At 38.5% G+C, this 22,532-nt stretch overlaps 1 protein-coding gene across 4 annotated transcripts in view; it reads left to right on the top strand.

Moving 5' to 3' along the window:
- The window catches only part of tpk1 (thiamin pyrophosphokinase 1), a 79,099-nt gene that overhangs the window by 23,637 nt on the left and 32,930 nt on the right, over nucleotides 1–22,532 (top strand). For all 4 annotated transcript variants that reach the window (XM_006794677.3, XM_006794676.3, XM_006794680.3 and 1 more), the window contains 3 exons: nucleotides 7,493–7,565; nucleotides 10,906–11,001; nucleotides 19,579–19,725. In XM_006794677.3, coding sequence (XP_006794740.1) covers nucleotides 7,493–7,565; nucleotides 10,906–11,001; nucleotides 19,579–19,725 — 316 coding nt within the window. The remainder of the gene's footprint in view (nucleotides 1–7,492; nucleotides 7,566–10,905; nucleotides 11,002–19,578; nucleotides 19,726–22,532) is intronic.

Genomic DNA, 22,532 nt, shown 5'->3' with positions numbered 1-22,532 from the left:
AACAATGATTCTACTCGGTGAGAGAAGGCAAATGGTGCATATTTTTGATTTCTCCATGATATATATATATATATATATATATATATATATATATATATATATATATATATATATATATATATATATATATATATATATATATGTGTGTTCAATCTTATGTAAGACATAGAAACATTCTGATATCATGCATTATTGAGTTTATATATTCCTCTAACTCTGTTTTCAAACCTAAATACATTTCTTTCTGATGTGCACGCCCTGAATCATACTATTTGACCAACTGCTAATTTCTTAGAAATTTGGGTCAGCTGTTTGTTCTTTTCTTGGTATTGCATCTCCAATTCTCCTTTTACATATTTAAGTGCAGCATGCTTAGATCCTCTAAATATTCCTGACAGTGTTGTTTATGCATACGTGCTTTTTACTCTGTCCATGTTACGTTTTTAAGTTGTCCTCTATCTTGCTCCACCTTAGGTTGGGATTATACTCTCCAAGTCTCTTAGTCTGTTGGGGTCCACTCCTGAGAATTTAGTTTAAAAATAATCTTTTTTATTGTAACAACAAGTTGTGGATTACTGCTATGCGCTCAGCCCTGCTCTCCTTAAATCAAAAGAACCTTTTGTATTAGTACCTAGTTGGATCAACTCGCCATGGATCACCACGACTTCACAGGGTTTACTACCTAATGTACATTGTTGTCGTCCCGTGATGAAATTAGTATGTAAAACAAACACTACAACAAAGGTAGGTGTCAAGGCAACGCAATACCTGGTGCTAGGTCTCTGGTTTTCATAAACGAGACGCTCTCATGACTCATCGAGTAACCCTACTGACCAGCCAATTGGTGGCGTGCAGTCTGACAACATCACATTTTAGTACCTGCTTGGATCACTTGGAACACTGGGCAAGTAGGCTAAGGGAAAACCCTGAAAACTATGGCTAGTTAAATATATACATACTATGTATAAGAAATATATATTCATATATATAAGGAAACACTGCACTTACTTATAAGGCAGTGCTTTGTAGACAGCTGTAATCAGTTACAAAAAGTCAGGACAGTGTGTATAATGTGAATAAAAACAGAATGCAATGATTTGCAAATCTCATAAACCTGTATTTTATTCACAGTAGAGTGGAAGAAACTCAATGTAAAGCAAAGGCGGAAAAACAGGAAAAAAGGTCATTTTCTACTATGAAGCCATGCTGTTGTAATAGACGCAGGTATCTATGTATGTGGTTTAGTGTTGTCTTTCTGAAAGTTTTGTCAGGCAAGAATTTGCCTCAAAAAACATGTCATCTGCTATATGTTGCTATATGTACCTTTCAGCATTGATGGTGCCAATTTCATAGGCAGTAATGTATCAGAGATTCATGCTTTTTAACTGAGGACTGATATTGTAAAAAACCTGATGGTCCCTCTCCTCTTTAATCTGGTTGATGCAGTTTTCCAAAAGAAAAAAATCAAATTTTTATTAATCTGATCACAGAACAGTTTCTGCTTTGCCTCAGTCCATTTTACATGAGCTTTCTCCAAGTGAAGCTAGAACTTTAGGCTACACTTGTAGATGTCATGGCAAACAGTGATTCACAGACAATGACTTCTGAGCCCTGTTTTTTATATTATTATCCTATTGATTATTGGCCTTGTCCACTGCACAGAGATTTCTCCAAATTTCCTGTAATTCTGTACTGTAGATGAAATATTCACTTCACAATTTTACAGTGACCAAAATTATTTTTTTTTCCTGCGATTTTTCTTTCAGAGAAGCTCTGCCTCTCTAAAATGCTCTTTTTATACCCAGTAATGTTACTCACCTGTTGACAATTAATCTAATTAGATGCTAAATGTTCAAAGTGTCCCTCCAGCCGTTTCTTTTTAGTACCACTTACTTTTCCAGCCTTCCACAGATGTGCTGCAGCCATCAAATTCAAAATGCGATATTTTTCCCTCCAGTTTGGAATTGGGATTGTGCAATTAAAATATTGATCACAATAATTATAATATTTGAGGCTTTAGTTATATCATCCTGCATTATGATATTGTGTACTATAATATTGTTAATGATATTGTTAATTGTCTTTGGGCACTAACACTAACTATTAACCATCTGACTTCATATAAATAAACTTTTACAAGAAGAGCATTCATGGGTTTTTTTGCCTTTCCATCAGGTCTGACACGTCTCAGTTTTCTTGCATAATAATAAATAATAAATAAATAAATTACCTCTTTCAAATAAATTGATTTTGTTTATAATGTCTGCATCAAATCTAACACTGTGAGACAAGATGATGTCAAGAGCTGGATGAACAGCTTGAGGAGTATGGCTAAATGTGGATGGAGGTAATTGAACACAAGCAGTTTATAACATTTGCAGCTAGTGGTGTATGTGATGTTAATAAAATATGAGGACATGTGCTTGTGTTATTGTGTCTCTGTTTGACTAGTCTGTATGTAAAAGTGAATTTTATAGCGTAGTTATATCACCATATCAAGGTCTATTCATTTTGGTTTGTTGAAGATAATGCTGTCCGCCTCAGCAAATGAAGTTGTCAAAAGCAGAAGTACTTTTTTATAAGCCTGAGTGCTGGATAGATATCTTTGACAGCCTCTCTTTTTATTTCTCTCATTTTCATATATTCTACATTCCACCGATGCCTCGCGATTTTTATTCTTTATGTGTGCCTGACAGGAAAGTACCTGCATGTGTGATGTAGACAGAACCACATGTTGGTTGAATTCTAATACAGATGTGATCAGAAAGGATTTAAAAGACAAATATGTTGATATTATATAGTCCCTTTTCTGTTTTTTTTTAATGTAGGTTGTATTCATACATTTGGAAACTGTTTAGTTGAGTTTCAGGTATTCTGTGACCAAATCAGGCTCAAATGGCAGCAATTTATTTAGCAGGACTACGTATAACTCTTAATGCAAAACTGGCTCTGTCTTCACCTGCGATTCTGCTATACTCCTGATGGAGTTTGTCTATTACAGACTGATTGAAAATTCTCCCCAGTCTTTATTGCTCTGTGTTGGAAATTGACATGCTGAGTCGAGTTGATGAGCACAGGGAACTGGGCTTTGCCTTTTAATATGAGAGCTTTGCACTTCTGTTTCTACATAATGTGGTGTGCTACATTTTGTTAAGTTTATTGTATTAGAATTGTAGCAATTAAGGATAATTAAAATTACAACTGTCCTGTTTTATAGTACAGCTAGTAGCCCTAAGAGTAATACAGAGAGTTAATAAACCTAGAAGATGTGGTTTGGGTATGACAGGTATGTGGTTATTAGAAGCCTGCAGATGTTTAACTTGTTAACTTTGGGATCAGACACAATTGAATCACATGAAGAAATCTAATTTTACAGATGTACACATGCATGCTTTCAGCATCATGCCACGTCGAGACAGGAGGGTTTGCGGTGTGTCGATATAGACATGCGTAGACGTGTTAGACACACATGTACACCAACATGCAAGTAAGATCACACTCATGTGCTTTGAGGTTTTGATAATTAGAATCTTTGCTGCAGTGGGATAATAAGAACTCTATTAACACTGATTGATTTTTTTAAGGCCTGTGCTTGCATAACTACCCATTATGAAACCAGATAGTTATTGACCTCATAAAGATGAATTATGCAACTGATCTTTATTAACTAATAATTTATATCTTCACAATAAGCCATCTTTGTTTATGCACTTAGGTATATACACAAGAAACTAGTTCATGATGATTTAAACTTTGTGACATGGTGCATTATCCTGCCGGAAGCAGCCATCAAAAGATGGGGTCATGAAGGGATGAACATAGTCAGCATCAGTACTATTGTAGGTAGTATAATGTATTTATAGGTAGGTTGTGGTATTTAAAAGATGCTCAGCTATGTTCAGTTGATACTAAGGGGCCCAACTGTGCCAAGAAAATTTTCCACCACGCCATTATACCACCAGCACCCTGAGCCATTGGTACAAGGCAGGATGGATCCATGCTTTATGTTGTTCACATCAAATTCTGACCCTGTAATCCAAATGTTGCAACAGAAACAGAGTCTCATCAGATCAGGCAACATTTTTATGATTTTCTATTTTCCAGTTTCGAGCTCATGCAAACTGTAAGGTGCCCCTCCTTTTAGCTGACAGGCGTGGCACCTGGTGTAGTCTTCTGCTGCTATCGCCCATCTGCTTCAAGGTTTAACATGTGTTCAGAGATGCTCTTCTGTATACCTTGCCTTCCTAGGTTGTTGCTTTCCTGTCGCCATAAGGCAGTGTATCTTAACAAATATTATACCATATCATAGTAAAAAAAGCCTTTCACCAGTCTGGTTAAGGTAATTAAAACAATGCAAAAAACCTGTTGTCATATTTAAAAGCAGCTAATAGCACTGTGCCTATATCGTCCACTATCTGTCCCTCCTGTCTTCTAAGCAAAGAGTCATTTTTGAGGTTCCCTTTTAACACTTGACCAAAAAATGTCATGTGATTTGTTGTCAATGTTTTTTGTCACGTGTCCACATTTGTATACAAGTGTGTGTGTGTGTGTGTGTGTAAGAGAGTGTACTGTTCACATCAGCTCTTGTGAGTCTATCTAGTGCCATGCATATCATACCGCTTTGGTTTTGGTTGTTTATGTGTACGGCATGTAATGATGTCATCCAAAGCAATTCCTCCACCTCTTCATCATCTGTTCTACTCTGATTGTGAGATGCAATGGATGAGAGGAGTAATCAGAGCCACATCTCCTCAAGTGATGAAAAGGACCTGAAAAAGGGAGAAGAGTGTTTATCATGTTGTGATTCACGAGAGGGTGAAAGCTACAAGAAAATAAAAGAACATATACAACATTTGGTTGTAATTAAGTGGTCATATGGAAGCAATGAGACCCAGTTTGAAGAAAACAAAGACAGAAACAGAAAGGTGGAAAATATAACACATCTATCCAAAAAGAAGGAGTTTCTTCTGTCCTTAGATGTTGATTCTAAGGACAGTGTTTAGATTGAAGAGTCGCTTTAATTATGTGGAAAAGTTAAAACTGCAGTGCAAAAGTGTGAGATGATTTGAAGAGATCATAAAAGAGAAGAGCATTATGTGAGAACTTGTTCATGATAAAAAACAGGCAGACGATGCAGAGAGAGAGGGACGCACAAGCTGCCTGACAGACAAAGAGATACACACACACACACACACACACACACACACACACACACACACACACACACACACACACACACATACAAAGACACGCACACAAACACAGGCAAAGGTCACACAGCCATTCCTGCCACTCGGTGCTCAGACAAACTGGTGGTAAAATGCTCTATTTCCCATCCAAATTAAAGTGTCAGTTAACATTAATGTGGAAGTGAAGACTGTCAGGCGCACAACATGCAGACACACAAACACGCAAACAGCATTTACCCTCATGTGCACGGACACAAATACAGAATTTAGAATCTTGGCTGGTCAATTACTCTCCGCCGATGGTGTCATGCACACAGGTCACAAAGGAATGTGTGTGTGGTTGTGTGTGTGCGTGTGTGTGTGTGTATGCGTTTGTATAAAGCTCTGATCAGACCCAGTGTCACAGCTCATTCCATCTGTCACATGAAGGTTATTTCTGAATGAAGATGCAATTGTGGCGTTCTGTATAATAAGAAGGAGGCAAAATAGCCTTTGGTTGTGTGTACCTGCATATTTGCTGCTATTTATGCATATTTTGTGTGTTTATCTCAAGATGAAAAATTTGTTCCTTGATCATATTTTTTGACTTATTCAGTTGGAATTGTGCTTGTTTGTCTTTAAACCTGTGTGTGTGTGTGTGTGTGTGTGTGTGTGCGCAGCAGCAGATTGCAAACATTTCCTGTGTTTGTCTTCCTGTATCTTGTTGGTGTAAATGGGAATCCTGAAGGGGGAGGGAATAATCCTTATGTATCTCTTTCTTCAACCAACTGGAACATCGCTCTCGCCTCTTGCTAGAGGAGCACACGCACACAAACAAACACAAACACGCTACCCAACCAACCATGAAATCGTAATGTCAGACCTGTTAATGCCTCTAGATAGCAGCCACTGCATCCCTGCGTGGTTTTGCCCGATACACATAAACACACACATACACACGAATGAATAAACAGAGAGCTATCTGTTACTCTCCGGCAGGAATCTTCTATTCAGTAGTGGCTGGTTGTTAATTCCTACACTCTGGGGATTGCAGGTTGCCTCGGAAAACAGTTCAGTTCGTATGAATGAAATACATATAAAAGTTTACTTTGAGCACGCTCATATTTCCCCAAAACTCCTGACCAGTTTTATTTGCGCTAATCATTTTAATTGCATGCATCAACATGCTATTTCTGCATCCTGTTAGTTTAGAGTTATTGTGCCTATTTTCCGGGAGGCAGTTCTTGGTTATGTAAGTCTCGTAAAATAAAACCTAAGTCTCATACCTTTGTGCATTTTTGACATGTATCCACATTTATAAGCGGCTATATAGAAAGTGTTCTTCTTTAACCAAACCATAAACTTTGGCAAAAGTAGCTCAGGTTTATTTTCATTCATTTTATATGTATTTTATACATAATAAATGCAGAATAATAAGCTGTCAGCATTAATACAAGTTGGAAGTCGAGGTGATTATTCTTCAAGCTTAATTGAAAAATTTTAAAACAAAGCTTAACTTATGGTTCAATTCATTCATTCAGTGCTTTTTTTGTTGATACTTTCCTTAAAAGAGAAACTCAACTAGACTTAAATGATTTGCAAAGGAAGTTTAGTTGAAAGGAACTTTTGAGCAATTTATTTGTGTGCTCTGTCAGATTCCTGTCATTAGTCCACATACATTTCTAAAATATAACTGATGTCAGTTCAGAGCAGCTTTTCCTCGTGCAACATAGTCTTTACTTGATCCTATGCGTCAAAACATCCAATCACACTGTGACCTCTGTTTATTCAAACTGATGCACAGTTCTAATGGAGAATCTACTCATTCCGTGTGCTGGAATATTTCAAGATCTGAACACCGTGTACATGATGCTCTGTTTGCTTGCGCGCGTGAGAAGGACACCAACTCAGTGATCTATTTATTAGACGTGACTAATGAGTAGTTTGCATCCAATCTGTTGTTGATGCGTTTGCATTTATGCACCTAACTATCACAGTATCAACGTGAACTTTTGCTTCTGTATTCTGCCACGTTTGTTTGGGTGTACTTTCCCATCAATCTATGTATATCTTCTGTCAGCCGTGTGTGTGTGTGACAGGGCCAGACTCGGTGCCACAGAGATTCACCCTGTCAGTTTCCATGTCTCTTCGTCTGTCCCGGCGGCGTCACTCTTCTCCCTCGCTGCACAGATCAAAGAGCTGACACATGCCCCAGTGTCCTTTCTCTTTTCCATCTCTAACTCTCACTTCTTGGCTCTGTCTTTCTTGCAATCTTAACCCTCTGTCTTTTTCACTAACTCCCATCTTTCTGTCCTTATATCCAGCTTTCTCCCCGACTATATCAGTGGGGATTTTGATTCCATTACAGCAGAGGTCAAAGCTTTCTATGCAGACAAGGTAAGTGGAACAAAACTTGCACACACTCTTATACCTACAGGTGTTCATACAGAAGCAGTAGGATTGTAGGGAGAGTCCCTAACACATGTTGTAGCATCTGGAGATACGAACAAAAAAAGTAGTTGCTTAGAAATTATAGTGGATTAGTCCAAGAAACAAAGGGTAGCATAGTTCAACATCTGGAGCAGCTGGTTTGTCTAAAAAGCCTAGTAAGGTAATTTGTATATGGTAAATGTTAAATGCATTTTTCTTCTTACTGAGCACTCAAATCACCACACCTATCCATTAACACACAGGGAGACACTCAGCAGTTTATTCTGTATTTTAAGCATTGTATCTGTCACTTCTGAAAACAGGCTTGTAGAAGTGAAGATAGAAAGAAATGTATCACTCTGTGAAAAAAACGAATGTTCTTAAGAGTAAGAAAAAGAGAAACAAAATCATTTTTCAAGAGTAATGCAAAATTACATAGGCTGTGAAGATCGTCAGCTTAACTACATGATAGTAATCGATTCAGAGAATCTTGAGATCATGCAGGAGACGAGGTCACTGAATGGCTGCGCTTTTGGGCCTGGCATTAGATGTGACAGTCGTAATTCTGTAGTGAAAATATCCGATAGGGTTCAGGAACAGCTTCAAAGCCAATTTTCACTGAACACAATTCGTGCCTGCATCAGATAAACTGAGGCAAAGTGGAAAACCATCCTGTCACCTGGCAAGTCAAAATTTAGAATTCTGCTTGTGCCTCCTGGGCTAAAGAGAGGATCAACCTCCTGGCTTAGTGCACAGCTGAAAGTCTACTCTCTGTGATGATATAGGTGTGCACGACACAGGTGACCTATATTTGAAGGAAAATGAAATCATTTCTATGAGCACTTGCCTCTTAGCATTTATAAATACAAATTTATCTTTGGGTTGAATCTCACACTCTCCCATTTACTAAATATTTTCGGAGTCATACATCACATCCCACACAAATGTTTTCAAAATTAACCAGTGGGTGTTCCACACCTCTTGCCCAGTCTCAGTACCGATAGTCTCCAGTCCCTTCACGACCCTGAATTTGATAACACTTGGGTCACACAAGCTTGGAGAATGATTTCAGCAATGTCCTGTCTCATGGGAAAAATGTGTATTCCCTGAATGCTTGGAAAGTGACTCTTGGAGGTTGTCAACTGTTGCTAGTTGAAATCAGTCGCAAATAGGGTGCTTGTATTTGTTTGGGTCGCTAGCACAATGCCACGGTTAGCCATAGTCTGCATGGAAAATGCCAACTTGTCTGCAAATACTTAAAAAATTAGCACTGAGCAATAGTGAAACTCGAAGAAATGCAACACAAACGTGAAATAGAGCCCGTTTGCCTTCAGAGTAAATATTAGATCTTTTGAAACATGTTGGTTTCAGCAGTAAGAAAAACAATCTAAACTACCAGTTTGCAGTCTTCACAGTTTCACAACCACCTAGCGAATAGTTGCCAAATGTTTGCAGACACATCGGCATCTTTCCAAGAGGCTACAGCTGTGCAGCTGTGGCAATCTGCTACAGACCTAAACAATTACAGGGAAGTTTTTAGTGCAGCACCGTACACCTCTTTGTTATTAATTCCACGTTGTGACAGCAAACAACTTACTCACCATCCAGTCAGGTAATATACATTTTTCCCTAGCAACGGGTGGTTACCAGGGTCACTGACTGGCCTTTGAGCCTGGATGTGTGGGGCTTATCAAGTGATTTCACTGCAACTACCAGCAACCACTCACAACCATTCAGGGGAACACTCAAGTAACCGGTGATTGCAAGGCAGCCAATCAGTCCTAACTGAGGCCTTAACAGTTAAGAGGATGGATTCTTGGATGGAGGAGCATCTTCTTCACTTTTTCAAATTAATCATTGCTAAAAATCAACACTATATTTTGAAAAGTCTTCATTAATCAGTGATCATGAAATATTATAATACTAATGATAAAAAAAATCCATACAAAACTACTAGAAACTGGATAAATGCACAAAAATAAAATTTGAAAAGGGTTAGCTACACATAAAGATTAAACTTTGGATGAGGATATTGGAAATGGACAAAGCAATCTGCATTTTTTGTAGGTGACTAAGTTTGCAGATTTAACATAACACGGTCCAGGTACAAGAAGGTGCTTCTCCAGAGTCCCCCTTTGACATTCTTCGTTGTAGCCTTTACTCCCTGTGTACCTCACTGTGCAAGAAATTTGTACATGTAGGCATATTTAGATTCAACTATTCAAGGTCATAAAAATAAAATGCAAATGATTTCATGAAGGGGACTTTCCATTGTTTATAGCAAGCAAAATGTCAACCCACAAGCGCTGTTCAATAAATAATTAATACAGGGCAAGTCAGACATGCATACACACACCCACACCTTAGAGAAAACAAAATACAGTGCCTGTGCGATCTTTGTGCTGTGTCACTTTGATCAGATGCTACTGATGCACACTGTTTACAGTTTGAAATGCAGATTCAGTATCATCACACGTACACACAACACACACATGATTAGGCACCCATCACAGATTATTTGATGTCTTCAGCTGTTTCTCTCTCCTTTTTTCTCTTCTCACGATTTCCCCAGCTCTCTCTGTAGCTATCTGTAATATTAGACCCTTTTCACAAAAATCACACAGGTTGTCTGAAAAAAAGAAGAAGAGAGAAATGCCTTTTTTTGAGGGGGGGTGAGAGAAAAACAGTCTGTTATGGTAATGCCTTTGAAGCAGAAATATGGGAAAATGCGAGCTGTTCCTTCAGAGATTTCTTGCAAACGGTGAATAATTCTGCATAAATGGAAGGGAGAAAACAGGAAAGCATCAGCAAGGGAGGGAGGGAGAGATGGGGGGTGGAGGGTTGGTGGAAGAGTAGGGGAGGAGAGGGAGGATGGATGGGATCAAACAGAGCACAGCGAACAAGTTTGTGATATGACTGCGTGTGTGTGTGTGTGCGTGCGTGTGTGTGTGTGTCAGTGAAGTAGCAAAGTCGCTGTGTTTTGGAGGAAAGTGACACTGTGGAGAGAGTGAGAAAGAGACAGAAGGAAAGTAAGCCGGAGCATGGTTGTTGTAGTTTAGGGCCACTGACTGGAACCTCTACATTATTCAACAACACAAGCCAAAAACAGCCAGACAACAGTAAAACACTGATTTATACCTCTCTCCATCTCCCTATCGCTTTCAGTTTTTCTCTTATCCACCTATCCCTTATCTTAGGTATTTGTTACACTATCTATGTTTATGTACATCTGTTGGATTGTGTTTTGTTGCCTGCTTGTTTTTTTGTGATTTGTTTTTAATATATTGATATTTGCGTGTGTGTGTAGGGGTGCAAGCTGATAGAAACAGCTGACCAGGATCTTACGGACTACACCAAATGTCTCACAATCATGCTGGAGGAGATTCAGAAGCGACAACTACAGGTAAATGCCACACAACTCATATATGGTTCTGACTTACTTCTGATATTTATGGTTTATATTTTAAAGGAATTCTTTGACATTTTTGGAAAACACTTTCTTCTGAATTTATCAAAATGACTGTTAAACTCCAGTCCTATAAGACAGCATGAAGTCCTGGATGCAGGTGGCAAAAGCTTATCCAAATACCCCTAATGCCAAGGTCAAAGTCCGTGTTGGGCAGATGTATTGGGCAGTGTTACAGACATAAAATCCTAATCTGTTGTTTGCAGTGATCAGATTAGCAAACTATAGTATTATTTGGTGATTATTTGGTGATAATTGGGCTTGATAGGTACCCCTGTGTTAAACATGTACATATGAGCATAACGCATATGCTTTAGTCCATATTGCTTTATTAAAGTCACATTTCATCTACATATCACTTTCAGAAACAATTGTTTTTTTTATTTTATTTCACTTTATAACAGCTTTTATGACAGTAACTGGCTGCAGATGTAGCACCGGGTAAAAGAAATAAGCAAAGCTCACGTCTCCCTCAGTTTTGTGCCCTTAAGTAAGGCATTCAGTCTTCAGGTACTTAAGATGAGGTGCTCAGAGGTCAGTAGTGTTTTACTGTCGGTTTTCTTGTGGCAAATCCCTGTAGTGAATGCGTGTGGGTGTATGGATATGAAACAATCTCTTTGCCTGAAAAGACCATCCGTGCTCACTCAACGTCCCCTGAAGAAATAGCTGCTGAAAAATATCATTGGAACAGCATTACACCTACACAGAAAATGCAAAGTGAGATTTGGCTGTCTTAAAAATATGAAATACTTCACTTTTGTTGTGATCTTTTTCAAAGTGTAAAAAGATTTCCCAACAAGCTGATATGCACTACTCTGAAATGAGCTAAACAGGCTGCTCAGCGCCTCATGCCCAGTTCGCTGCTGCAGAGCCAGACACGCAGACAATAACACGATCCAGAGATTCATTCAGTTTCCAGCCCGACTCCCAAAATGCCAACAGAATGTCCATAATGTTAGTAATTTAGTAAACAGCACAGTTTTTAATTTAAAAATGCTAATAGTGATGATTGTTAAGACGAGCACTGTCCTAGAACATTATCTTTTGACTCTGCCTTCCTCTCGACCTTTCTCTGTTTCTTTTTGTCCTTTTACTAGAATTTTTGACAGCATAATAAGTGTTGCTCCAATCACACACTAGCGTCCCAATCACTTCACATTGCTAAGCTACAGAAACCCATTCATCTCATATTCACATGTTGCCACATTTTTACTCTGTTGCTCACTGCCAGGCTTTAAGAGGAGCTATACTTTTGTCCTTCCTTTCCGTGGGCTCTTTTTTTTCTCCCCCAGCTAATATGTAATCTGCCTTTGAACCGGCACACACTGTTTGTCCGTCTGTTTGCCTGCAAGAGATAGGAGCCTGGCAATCAGTTTTTGGCTCTCTGTAAGAGTTGCTGGTGATGACTTTTTCTGTTTGTTTCCCAAGGCTTTTCCATCTTTCTTTACCCACTATAACTCTTACTTGACCTTTTGTTCTTTTCAGCACTTAGAATAGGCATGGGTTATATAAAATACTTTTTTATGATAGTTTTATACGTATTCTTTTGTTTTCAGATTCACCGATTTTCATTTAAATGAATTAGATATGTAGATGAAGTAATAACATATGCAGATTACTGGGCATTGTGATGTTTGGGCTTTGAAGAGTCGCCCTATCAGCCCCCGTATGGTTTTTCCTCCATACAGCTTAGCACTCAATTGATCTCATATTGTGTTGGTTGAAATCCTCCCTTAAAAAAAAATGTTACCATGGGATTATGCTGGGTAGATTAGTGTTTGTTTATTTACACACATATATATATTTATATATGTGTAGTTATGTTTGTGTGTTAGTGCTTTGAAAAGTGTGTATCTCTGTGAATGTGTTTGTGGGCAGCTAGTTCTTTTGTGTGTGAATTCAATTGCTGTTTACATGTGTTTTCCTCTCTAAGAAGCGCACATGTGTATGTGTGTCCCAAAGTCTGATCGGTCTGTTTATCCTCTCACAGCTCTGTTTATTTAGCTCATTTCTTCTCAATCCCCCATTTTTACTTTCTTTAGTCTTTCTTTTGTTTTTATCCTTAATAAATGGAAGTGGGGTTTTTTTGTGTTTGTGTAAAGAGAAGTGACCAAATGTATAAAATCAGCTTGTGAAGTTTTATTGAGCCATGCGAGTTTCCTTGCTCTGCTTACTGGTTTGTTTTTAGTAAACAAACATGAAATATGAACAAATAAAAATTCATACAGTTGTGTAGTGTTTGATATGCGTAGCTGCCACAACAGAAGTGATGATGGAAAGCGAAGATTGAGCAAGCCGGTGTGTCATTGGACGCTGAAACACAATACAGTGTTTTGTTTTGTTTCTTTCATCCTCTTCTCATTGTTCTGCATTCTTTTTTCAGTATTTGTTATTTTTTTAAGATTTCGTGTCCTGTATTTTTGTCACAGTGTCAAGAATGTAGAACTAACCCTGATTTTGTCAGAGCACTCTTGTACATAACAATTATAAAGGCACGTGTTCTTACTAAGCTATAACACAGGTATGGAGGACATCACAGATGAATTTGGGGCTTTACTGTTGCACGTAAGAGGTCACACTTAAATAAGAAAATACATAAGTGTTCTGTGGATTCATTATTGAATAATAATTTGCACTAAAAGTGACAGGTGGTAATGACAGATTGTCTCACATCTCCAAATCCCCTTACTTTGTCCTGCAGACCTCCACTGTTGTTCAAAAACACACGTGCTCTTTGGCCACCTTGTCAGATACACCTAATTACACATTGCAGAAACTCTATGTATTTAGGTAAAGACTGAAGTTGCTGAAGTTGAAACCAAGCATCAGAATGGGGAGGAAACAGGCTGGTCTGAGTATTTTAGAGAAACTGCTGATCTACTGGGATTTTGCAGAGAATAGTGTGAAAGAGAGAAAATATCCAGTGAGCAGCAGTTCTCTGAGTGAAAATGCCTTATTGATGCCAGAGGTCAGACGAGAATATTCAGACTGCTAGAAGTTGATATTAAGGCAACAGTAACTCAAATAACCACTTTCTAAAAGATATGCAGAAGCACATCTACGAAGGCAAAACACATCTAACTTTGAAGGAAATCGGCTACAACAGCAGGTACCATTCTAAAACTCTGAATTAAGGCAGTTCTACAGGCAAAAGCGGGCCTAACCCGGTACTAGCAAGGTATACCTTGAGTGTAGATGATCCACTCTGACACACAGGTTGACACGGGCGTAGTGCTATAAAACATTAAATGTGTAGGCTGTTGGTATGTAGATAAAAACAGCCCTTTTTTGACTCTGGTTTGAGTAACGGTTGCTAAACGCTAACTTGCTCAGCAGTTTCATTCTTGCGATATGTTAACACAAAGAAAAATCACAGAGTAACAATATCTGTATCATGTTAAGAGTGGAGTTTGTTTACCAAGTGTTGTTTACAGTTAGGTGATGTCTCTGCATGTGGGGGCGTCTGCCAGATGTTGAAATAACCTCAATCGCAGCACTTTGTTTTGTTTTAACTGCAACTCTTGAGGGAGAAAGTCAGTTATGACATATTTGGTTTGGCAATTTGTGCTCCTGTTATGAACTAAAGCACAAGTTATGGCTTAGTTCCTTTAAGTGATGAAGAACAATGAATACACTGAAGTAATAGTGCACTGTTGTCAAGTAAACAAGGTAATAAAAAAAAGGCTGACAAAGGCACACTGCAGTAGTTTTCTGCAGTGTAATTACAAATGGGCAAAGCATGCACGCACATAGGGCTGTGTGATATGACCAAAATTTCTCATGCTTCTCATCCGTAAACACTCTGCATACTCTTTCACATGATTCAGTTTATTTTGAAAAGTTTCAACAGGATCTTGATTGATTGATTGATTGATCATACTTTATTCATCCCGAGGGAAATTGGTTTAAGGCTGCCAACCGTGCCAGCGCCATCTTACCCTTCCGACCATACAACATTACACAAACATCACATGGGGAAGACAGGTCAGAGGGGTATAACATGGAAAATGCACAACATGAGGAAAGATAAGGAGAAAAAAATAACTCCCCCCAGACTGAGCTCCAACAGGGAGATCAGTTTGAGAACAGAAAAAAACACCTCTGCACATAGCACATGAAAAAACTCTTAATACACCAAAGAAACACATGACAAGCAACAGGGGTGGGTAAAGGGTGAGAGACAGCCAGTGTAGACAGTGCATCCATGCCTACAGCATAAGCGCTGGTCTCCTTGATCCATCGCAGGGGAATAAGCGTCAAAGGCGTTTGGAGGGGGAGGGGGGGATGAGTGTATATCTGCACGTGTATATATATATGTCTCTGTGTGTGTGTGTATGTGCATGTATCCATCTTGAGCTTTATTGTGAAAGGTTTATGTGGAAAATAAACAAGCGGACACGCGATGATTTTATCGTCATTGTCGCTAACGACAACGCATAAAAACAGTCGCTTGTCCGTCCGTAGTGTGGTTATATTAAATATAAGAGAAAGAGTGAACTTCAAGAAATTAATATAGCCACTGCAGTGACCATCAAAACAATGAAAAAATATTGCCCTAAACAGTTTAATGTGCAACACCACAAAACAAACGATAGTCTAAAATGAAACGATAGACGTTTTTATATCGTCATCCAATATATGTCGTTATATCGAACAGCCCTACACGCACATATAAAAAATAAGCCTATAATCGTATCTACAGTACTTACACAAATGCACATTTTTAGTAGCTGTGCTTCTGTACGCTACTACAGTGGATTTAACAAAAAAAACCCAAAGATGTCATTGAAGTTCTGACTCTCAGCTTTAATTTTATACATACTACCCCAATTTTTGAAGACTTACAAGTCAATGACAGCCTGAAGTCTAGAACCCATGGATATTACTAAATGCTGTGTTTCCTCCCTTGAATGTTCTGCTTGGCCTTTACTGCAGCTACCTTCATTTGTTGCTTGTTTGTGTGTCTTTGTTGCATTCAGTTGTGTATTTTATAATTGAAAAGCATGCTGCATTGGGTGGAACATTTGTCAGGTCTTCAATGGCCAAGTCAGTCAATCTAGTTTCTTTTCTTTGAGCAACTCTTGGGTTGCTTTTGCAGTATGCTTTGGGTCATTATCCATCTGATCAGAGATTTCTATCAAAAGTCTGCAAGTTCTATCAATAGTTGTATCATGAGGAAAAATAAGTGACCTGGTTTAATTGTTATCATTTGCTTTAGTTGTCTCCCTTGGTCTTTCAAACCTCTTGGTGCTGCTGAGATGACCATTGCAATTCTTTTTTTCCTAAGAATGTAACAGATTGTTGATTTGGCCATTGTTGTGGCCAAATCATGTGTTTGCTATAACTCTGGTGGGTTTATTTAGGTTTTTCAAGGTAATGATGACCTTTAATTACATCAATATATCAAAGTTGGTCTCAAATGTGCGTGTTTCTGCAACTGGGAAAAGACTATAAAAAAATTAACCTGCATTTATAAAAATTATATTGGAAAAAATAAAATAGTTAGGAAATTAAAACAAAGCCAAAGAGCAGGCCCTTTGAAATAATAACCTGTGGATAGATGAATCACAGATATAATGGCAGTTGATACGTTGGGCACAAACCAAAGGCAGCCTTTTAGGATAATTTCATGGCAGTTGGGACACATGGTGGTGGAAATGTTGTAGTTTGGGCTTGTTTCACCGCCTCAGGGACTGGTCTTTGATCATCTATGAATTCTGCTTCATATCCAAAACTACTTGAAGATAATAGGCCATCTGTCTCCATGCTGAAGTTGAACAAGAAGTGGATAGGATAATGATTCTATGCACACTTTCATATCCGCTAAGGAATAGTTTGAAAAGAAAAAAAGAAAGAAGGGTTATGGAACAGCCTAGTTAAAGCCCGAATTTGAATTTAAAATAAATATTGCAGGGAATATAAGGGACAGGGCATTTAAGTAGGGGTGGGTTTTGATTATCGATGTATCGATTAAAATCGATTCTGGCTTGGATAACGTGATATCGATTCATTAAAATCCTGAATCGATTTTTAAATATAAATGTGTTTTGCCCGAAATCCCAGAATCTCAGGTGAAACCTCACAAAATTTCAACAACCACCAAACAGCTAAAACAGTAAATGAGAGCAGGAACACAGATTCTGCACAAAGATGTAAACACAAAGCGCGGAGCCTCCGACGGTTCAGAATCAGTGAGATGTCGCCTTTCTCACCTGACGGCACGGACACGGTCGGGGCTGAAAGCCGACAGCTCACTGATTCTGATGTTTCAGCGGGTCCGCGCTTTGTGTTTACGCCCTTTTGAAGCTGCGAGTTTTTATCTCTCTCCAAACAATATTGACTGAACCAGCAGCAAAAGAAGATCCAAAATTCGCTTCACATAAACATTGTCATGGACTCCCTCTTACTTTTCCTGTTTTGCTTCCACCACGATAAAATCACATTTCATGCAGAGCTAGCTGTTTCTCTCTCTCTCTGTGTACTTCAAGAACAGTTTCCCGTCTAAAAATCTGTTTTCTGCATTTTTCGCTTGCTTATTACGCACAAGTTGTTTACAGCGCTGTCGACCGCTGTGTTTTTTCCTTTTACTTACTTCCGAAAAGAAAGCCTCATTTCTGCTGTTCAATACTGAACAAGTTTAAACGTTTTAAAATTATGCAAAATTGCAAACGCGTATAATGTCTAATAATGTTTGTCTCTAATGTCTCTAATTGTCTCAGAGCGTGTCTCTAATAAAACCGCTGTAACTTTGCTCTGCTTCACTTCAGCAGCATAATGTTCATATGTTGATTAATGGTTTTCTTTTGTTTTTGATCTACTGCAGAATATTTTTTATAAAATCCCAGGCCAAGAAAGTTGCCTTCATGTTTTTCTATGTTTTATCCTCAGTTACTTTGACACAAAGGCATCTGCTGTGATGCTTACACCTTTGATAACGTCTCGAAAGTCTCAGCTTTCTTTTTATAGAAATAAAAATATGGAAATGCACTGATACGTGATCAGAATTATAATATTTCTGACTGTCTGAGGCTAAATTTACCCGATTCAAATCGAATAGAATCGGATTGAATTGAATCGTGGATCTAATCGATTCTAGAAATCAGTGACGATACCCAGCCCTACATTTAAGGCAACCATTAATCATCTTGAAGCTGAACATATTTTGTATGGAAAAGTGGCCAAATATTTCAACATGACTTTGCCTGACACTGGTGGACAGTTATGCAACTGTATATTTATATATATTTTTTCTCTTGTTAAACAAATGTGCACCTTGTTAAGGCTAAAGGTGCGAAGTGTGTGCTTGTTGGAAGGTGTTGAAAAGTTTTCTTTTCACTTCACTGTAAATTCTCAAAGTCAGAAATTGTTAAACAGAGAAATAACCTTTTCATTATTCGGTTTTGGATGTCACAAATGTTCTGCAGCCCAAGCTATCCGCTGGTGGTGAAAAATGAAAATAGTAATAGCTCGTATTACCTAGTATTTCTATGCTGTATGTGGCTGAAGTGCAAACATCAAAGAGTGTATGATTGATGGTTCATTGGAACATTTTTCATGTTGGTGTGACGGTCAGTCAGGATGTGACAGCACCTTTGCCCCTTAGACTCTGTCTGATGTTAAGGCTGGCAGCACTGGTGCTTGACTGCTTGGAGACTTTGTATGAGGATATAGCTGCTCAGAGCCATATACATTGTTCTATAACAAAGTCCTGCCCCAAAGTTAAGAAAAACGTTTTTTGAAGTTACTTTGAAGTTCCAGGAAATAGCAATTTATTTGCTTTTAACAAGTTCCTGATACTAATTTTGTCTACTTTTGGTTTAATTCTTCACATTTCTACACAGATAGTGCAGCTCAGTTGTTTTTTTTAATCTGTTCTCCATCTTATTTCTTTGGAGTTCCTTGGTGTTTGTTTCTCTGCCAAGGTGAAAGCCTTGTTGTTCTCTTTATTGTTTGTGTGTCTGTCTATCAGTAGAATTATATAAAGCCAAGATTGTTAAAGTGTTTTGCTCTCCAAGTGCCCTTCTTTTGTTTCTTTGACTTAACGTATACTGCTTGACAAATTTAATGGCATTTGTTGGGAAAGTAGAATATGTGTAGAACCAGAGGGAAGACGAGTCCTTACAGTTTTCTTTCTTGTTCCCATCGTTCATTCTTGAAAATAGCTGGGTATTACTCTAAGAAGTTCTTTGAAATTTGTTGGTTAGCAGACAAATTACAGTCATTCTAACTAACATGATAATTTGTACAAGTCCTCCATTTACAACATTTCATAATATCTTCATGATTCATATCTTTTCCCCAAATCACATAGCATCAGTCAGGAAGTGTGATTTATTTTGATCAAAATGCATGCACTGTAGTTGGTTTTAATCATATTTTGTTTTCTACAGCTACATCTGTCGTTTTGCTGATGGCATGTTAATTGAAGCAAAGCAAACACTAACATCATGCCACAGACTGCTTTATCAAACACTAACATTTTTCAGTTTTCTTAACCTCTCGTCGCTCTTCCAGGTGGATACAATAGTGACACTGGGTGGTCTGGCAGGCAGATTTGACCAGGCCATGGCATCTGTGGAAACCCTCTACCACGCTCTGTCAATGACACAACTCCCACTGTTGATCATACAGGGAAAAAGCTTGGCATATCTACTCAGACCTGTGAGTATATACAAACCCACAAAACACCCACAATTCGTTTAGGTATTGTAGGTAAATAAAGTTACCGGTTCAGCTACTTGCCCTTAACATCCACATGCTAATGTAAAATGTAACATTTACCCTCCACTTTTTCTATTTTTTTTCTTTTGTTTTTCTTTCTTTCTTTCTTTTTTTCATTTTTGAACTACAAAGCACATTTTCCTTTCATTTTTCATAAAGCTGAAGGGTGGACTCTAGCTTTTCTTAAGCTGCATTATAAACACTACACACACAAGGAGACCACACTATGCTAGCAGGGGAGCACAATGTCTCCCAGTTCTTCTAATCACCCCTCGCCCAGCCCTTCATTTTCTGTTCTTTCTCAAAAATGTTCTTTTCCTTGGTCTGCTTCCACCTTGATTGGAGTGTTGAACACTTTGTTTCTTTGTTAAGTAATCACTTCAAGAGGACACACATACGTGCGCGCACACACACACTTCTCTGCTCTTATGGTGCCCCAATTTGCTGTTGTGAATGAGAGTGAGCGAATCTCTTTTGATGCTCCTAAATTGTTTTCCCTCAATGCTAACCACTTTCTCATGCTCTTCTCACATGATTGAGTTTACAAGTAGGCTGAATGACCGCCATTTGGGACATGTGTTAACCCCCTCCCCCACTCTCTCCGTAGTCCCCAGTGTTGTTTATTTGAGAGGTCCTCGGGACAAACAACTAACAGTCACTCACTTCCTGATGACACCTTGTAACACCTTAAGTAAACCTCTCTCTCATACACACTCTCCCTACTTCTTGTCATTATTCCAAAGGCGTGTTGTCATTTGCTGCTTCATACCTCGACACCTCCAATTAATCTTACTTCAGTGAAGGTAAATTAAGCTCGTTTGTCAACGCAGCTCCAATTCGCCAGCGACTGATGAACGCAAACGCCTGTACATGAAGGTGAACGCAACCTTCGAAAAGCCCAGTGCTATTTGTTCAAGTTACATCTGTAATTGAAGTGTTTACAACTTTTGCCAAATATCCTCACCACACATATTTCGTGCAATCGCAGGTTCGTTAAGTGCTTCGTTTCAGCGTTTGGCACAATCAGCACATACGGAGTTCACGTTTTGTATGCAAGCTACACACCAAAAACAAATGATGACCAGAACTAAATTACATTTTTTTTCTGTTTCACAAATTTGGGGATTATGTCACCAGAGCCAGCACATACCATTCAAGCTGCTCATAACTCAGTGGTTCTTAACCTTGTTGGAGGTACCGAACCCCACCAGTTTCATTTGCGCATTCACTGAACCCCTCTTTACTGAAAAATAAAATGTGATTTTTTTCAAATTCAAGACATATATATGTTTTTTACTGGTGCACAAAATGAGCCGTGCATGTCACGGCGGAGGCTCTGCCGAACCCCTGAGACCGACTCACCGAACCCCTAGGGTTCGATCGAACTCAGGTTAAGAACCACTGTCATAACTGCAGTATCCCATTAAACGTGCACACTGTATGAAATGTATGAGGCATGCCTCTTCGTCTTGATTAAATCAGTGTATATCTGTGACTCAGGGATGAACTGATTTAATCAGGGTTGTGTCTGTTTGTTTTACTTTTTGTCTCCCAAATGAAGTGTCAAAGTTTTATTATGCTGTCTTTGGGAAATGTGCACAAGTCATGTGGTTTCTATAGCTGGCTCAGGGTGTCGCATAATTATGGTGTCTTTTATTAAGTTATGGATAGGGACACTGTGAGGGCTGCTTACAAGCTTTTGATTCTGTGTCCCTAAACACTAAGAGGATGTTTTAATCAGTCTAGGTCCCAATGTAGAGCTAAATTTACTCAGTTTCGATCTTTAAAAAAAAGAGAGGAAAGTTACATTGACTGCGTCTGCTTTATTTGTTTTTCTCTTAGTATCTGCTTTATTGAATCTCAGTTGGAGGACCAACCAGAGCCACATTTACTCAAATTAGCATCCCAGCCTATGAAGATGCTTGAGAAATCTGTCTCTCTGTGTTGTGGGACATTCAATGCACAACACTGTGTCAGCCAAATTCATGCTATAAATCATTCTAGCACACACACTCGAGGTCAGAACTACAGGCCTGTTTACCTGATGCCCTTTCAAGGAGTGAAACTTGTCAGTGCAGTAGCTGATTTAAATGATAAAGTGTGATACCTGAGGTAACTTGTCTACCTTCTGTGCCAGAGCAAGTTCTGTACTTATATTAATAATTTAGTTTAATAAATATGAGACAGAAAATGGCTTCAACTGTTCATTGAAGTAATGAAGGGAGGGTAAGAAAGCTCCTTAAATAAATCTAATAGTATTCTTATTACTAATTTTCCCTCATGAGCATTTTCCTTCTGCTTCAACAGTTTTGTAATTTCCTGACCTTATACATCTGTAGAGTAGCTAATAAGTGGGAGGTGGGAGACTGCAAAGAAAACAGGCATCTAATATCTGTCAATCAGCGGTTAAATCTCAGAGCTAATGTGCAGACACAAGTGAGTAATACTTAAAATAGTAAATTATTTTAATTGATGACTTTACCCAGTCATTAGATGTACTCACCAGCCGCTTTCTTAAGTCTACCTGCTCAACTCCTTGTTTAGCGCATATATCTAATTAGCAAATGGCATGGCAGGAACTCCATGCATTTAAGGATGCAGACATGGTCAGGACAACCTGCTGAAATTCAAGCCAAGCATTAGAAAGGGAAAGAAAGGTGATTTAAGTGTTTCATAGACTGATGATCTACTGGGATTTTCCCACACAACCACTACAAAGAACGGTCCAAAAAAAGAGAAGGAAGAAA

The sequence above is a fragment of the Neolamprologus brichardi genome, chromosome 9 (assembly GCF_056152115.1).
Source record: "Neolamprologus brichardi isolate AB-2024 chromosome 9, ASM5615211v1, whole genome shotgun sequence".
Classification (NCBI taxonomy): Eukaryota; Metazoa; Chordata; class Actinopteri; order Cichliformes; family Cichlidae; genus Neolamprologus; species Neolamprologus brichardi.
Note: the sequence above shows the minus strand (reverse complement) of the source record. Positions and strands in the feature narration are given on the sequence as shown.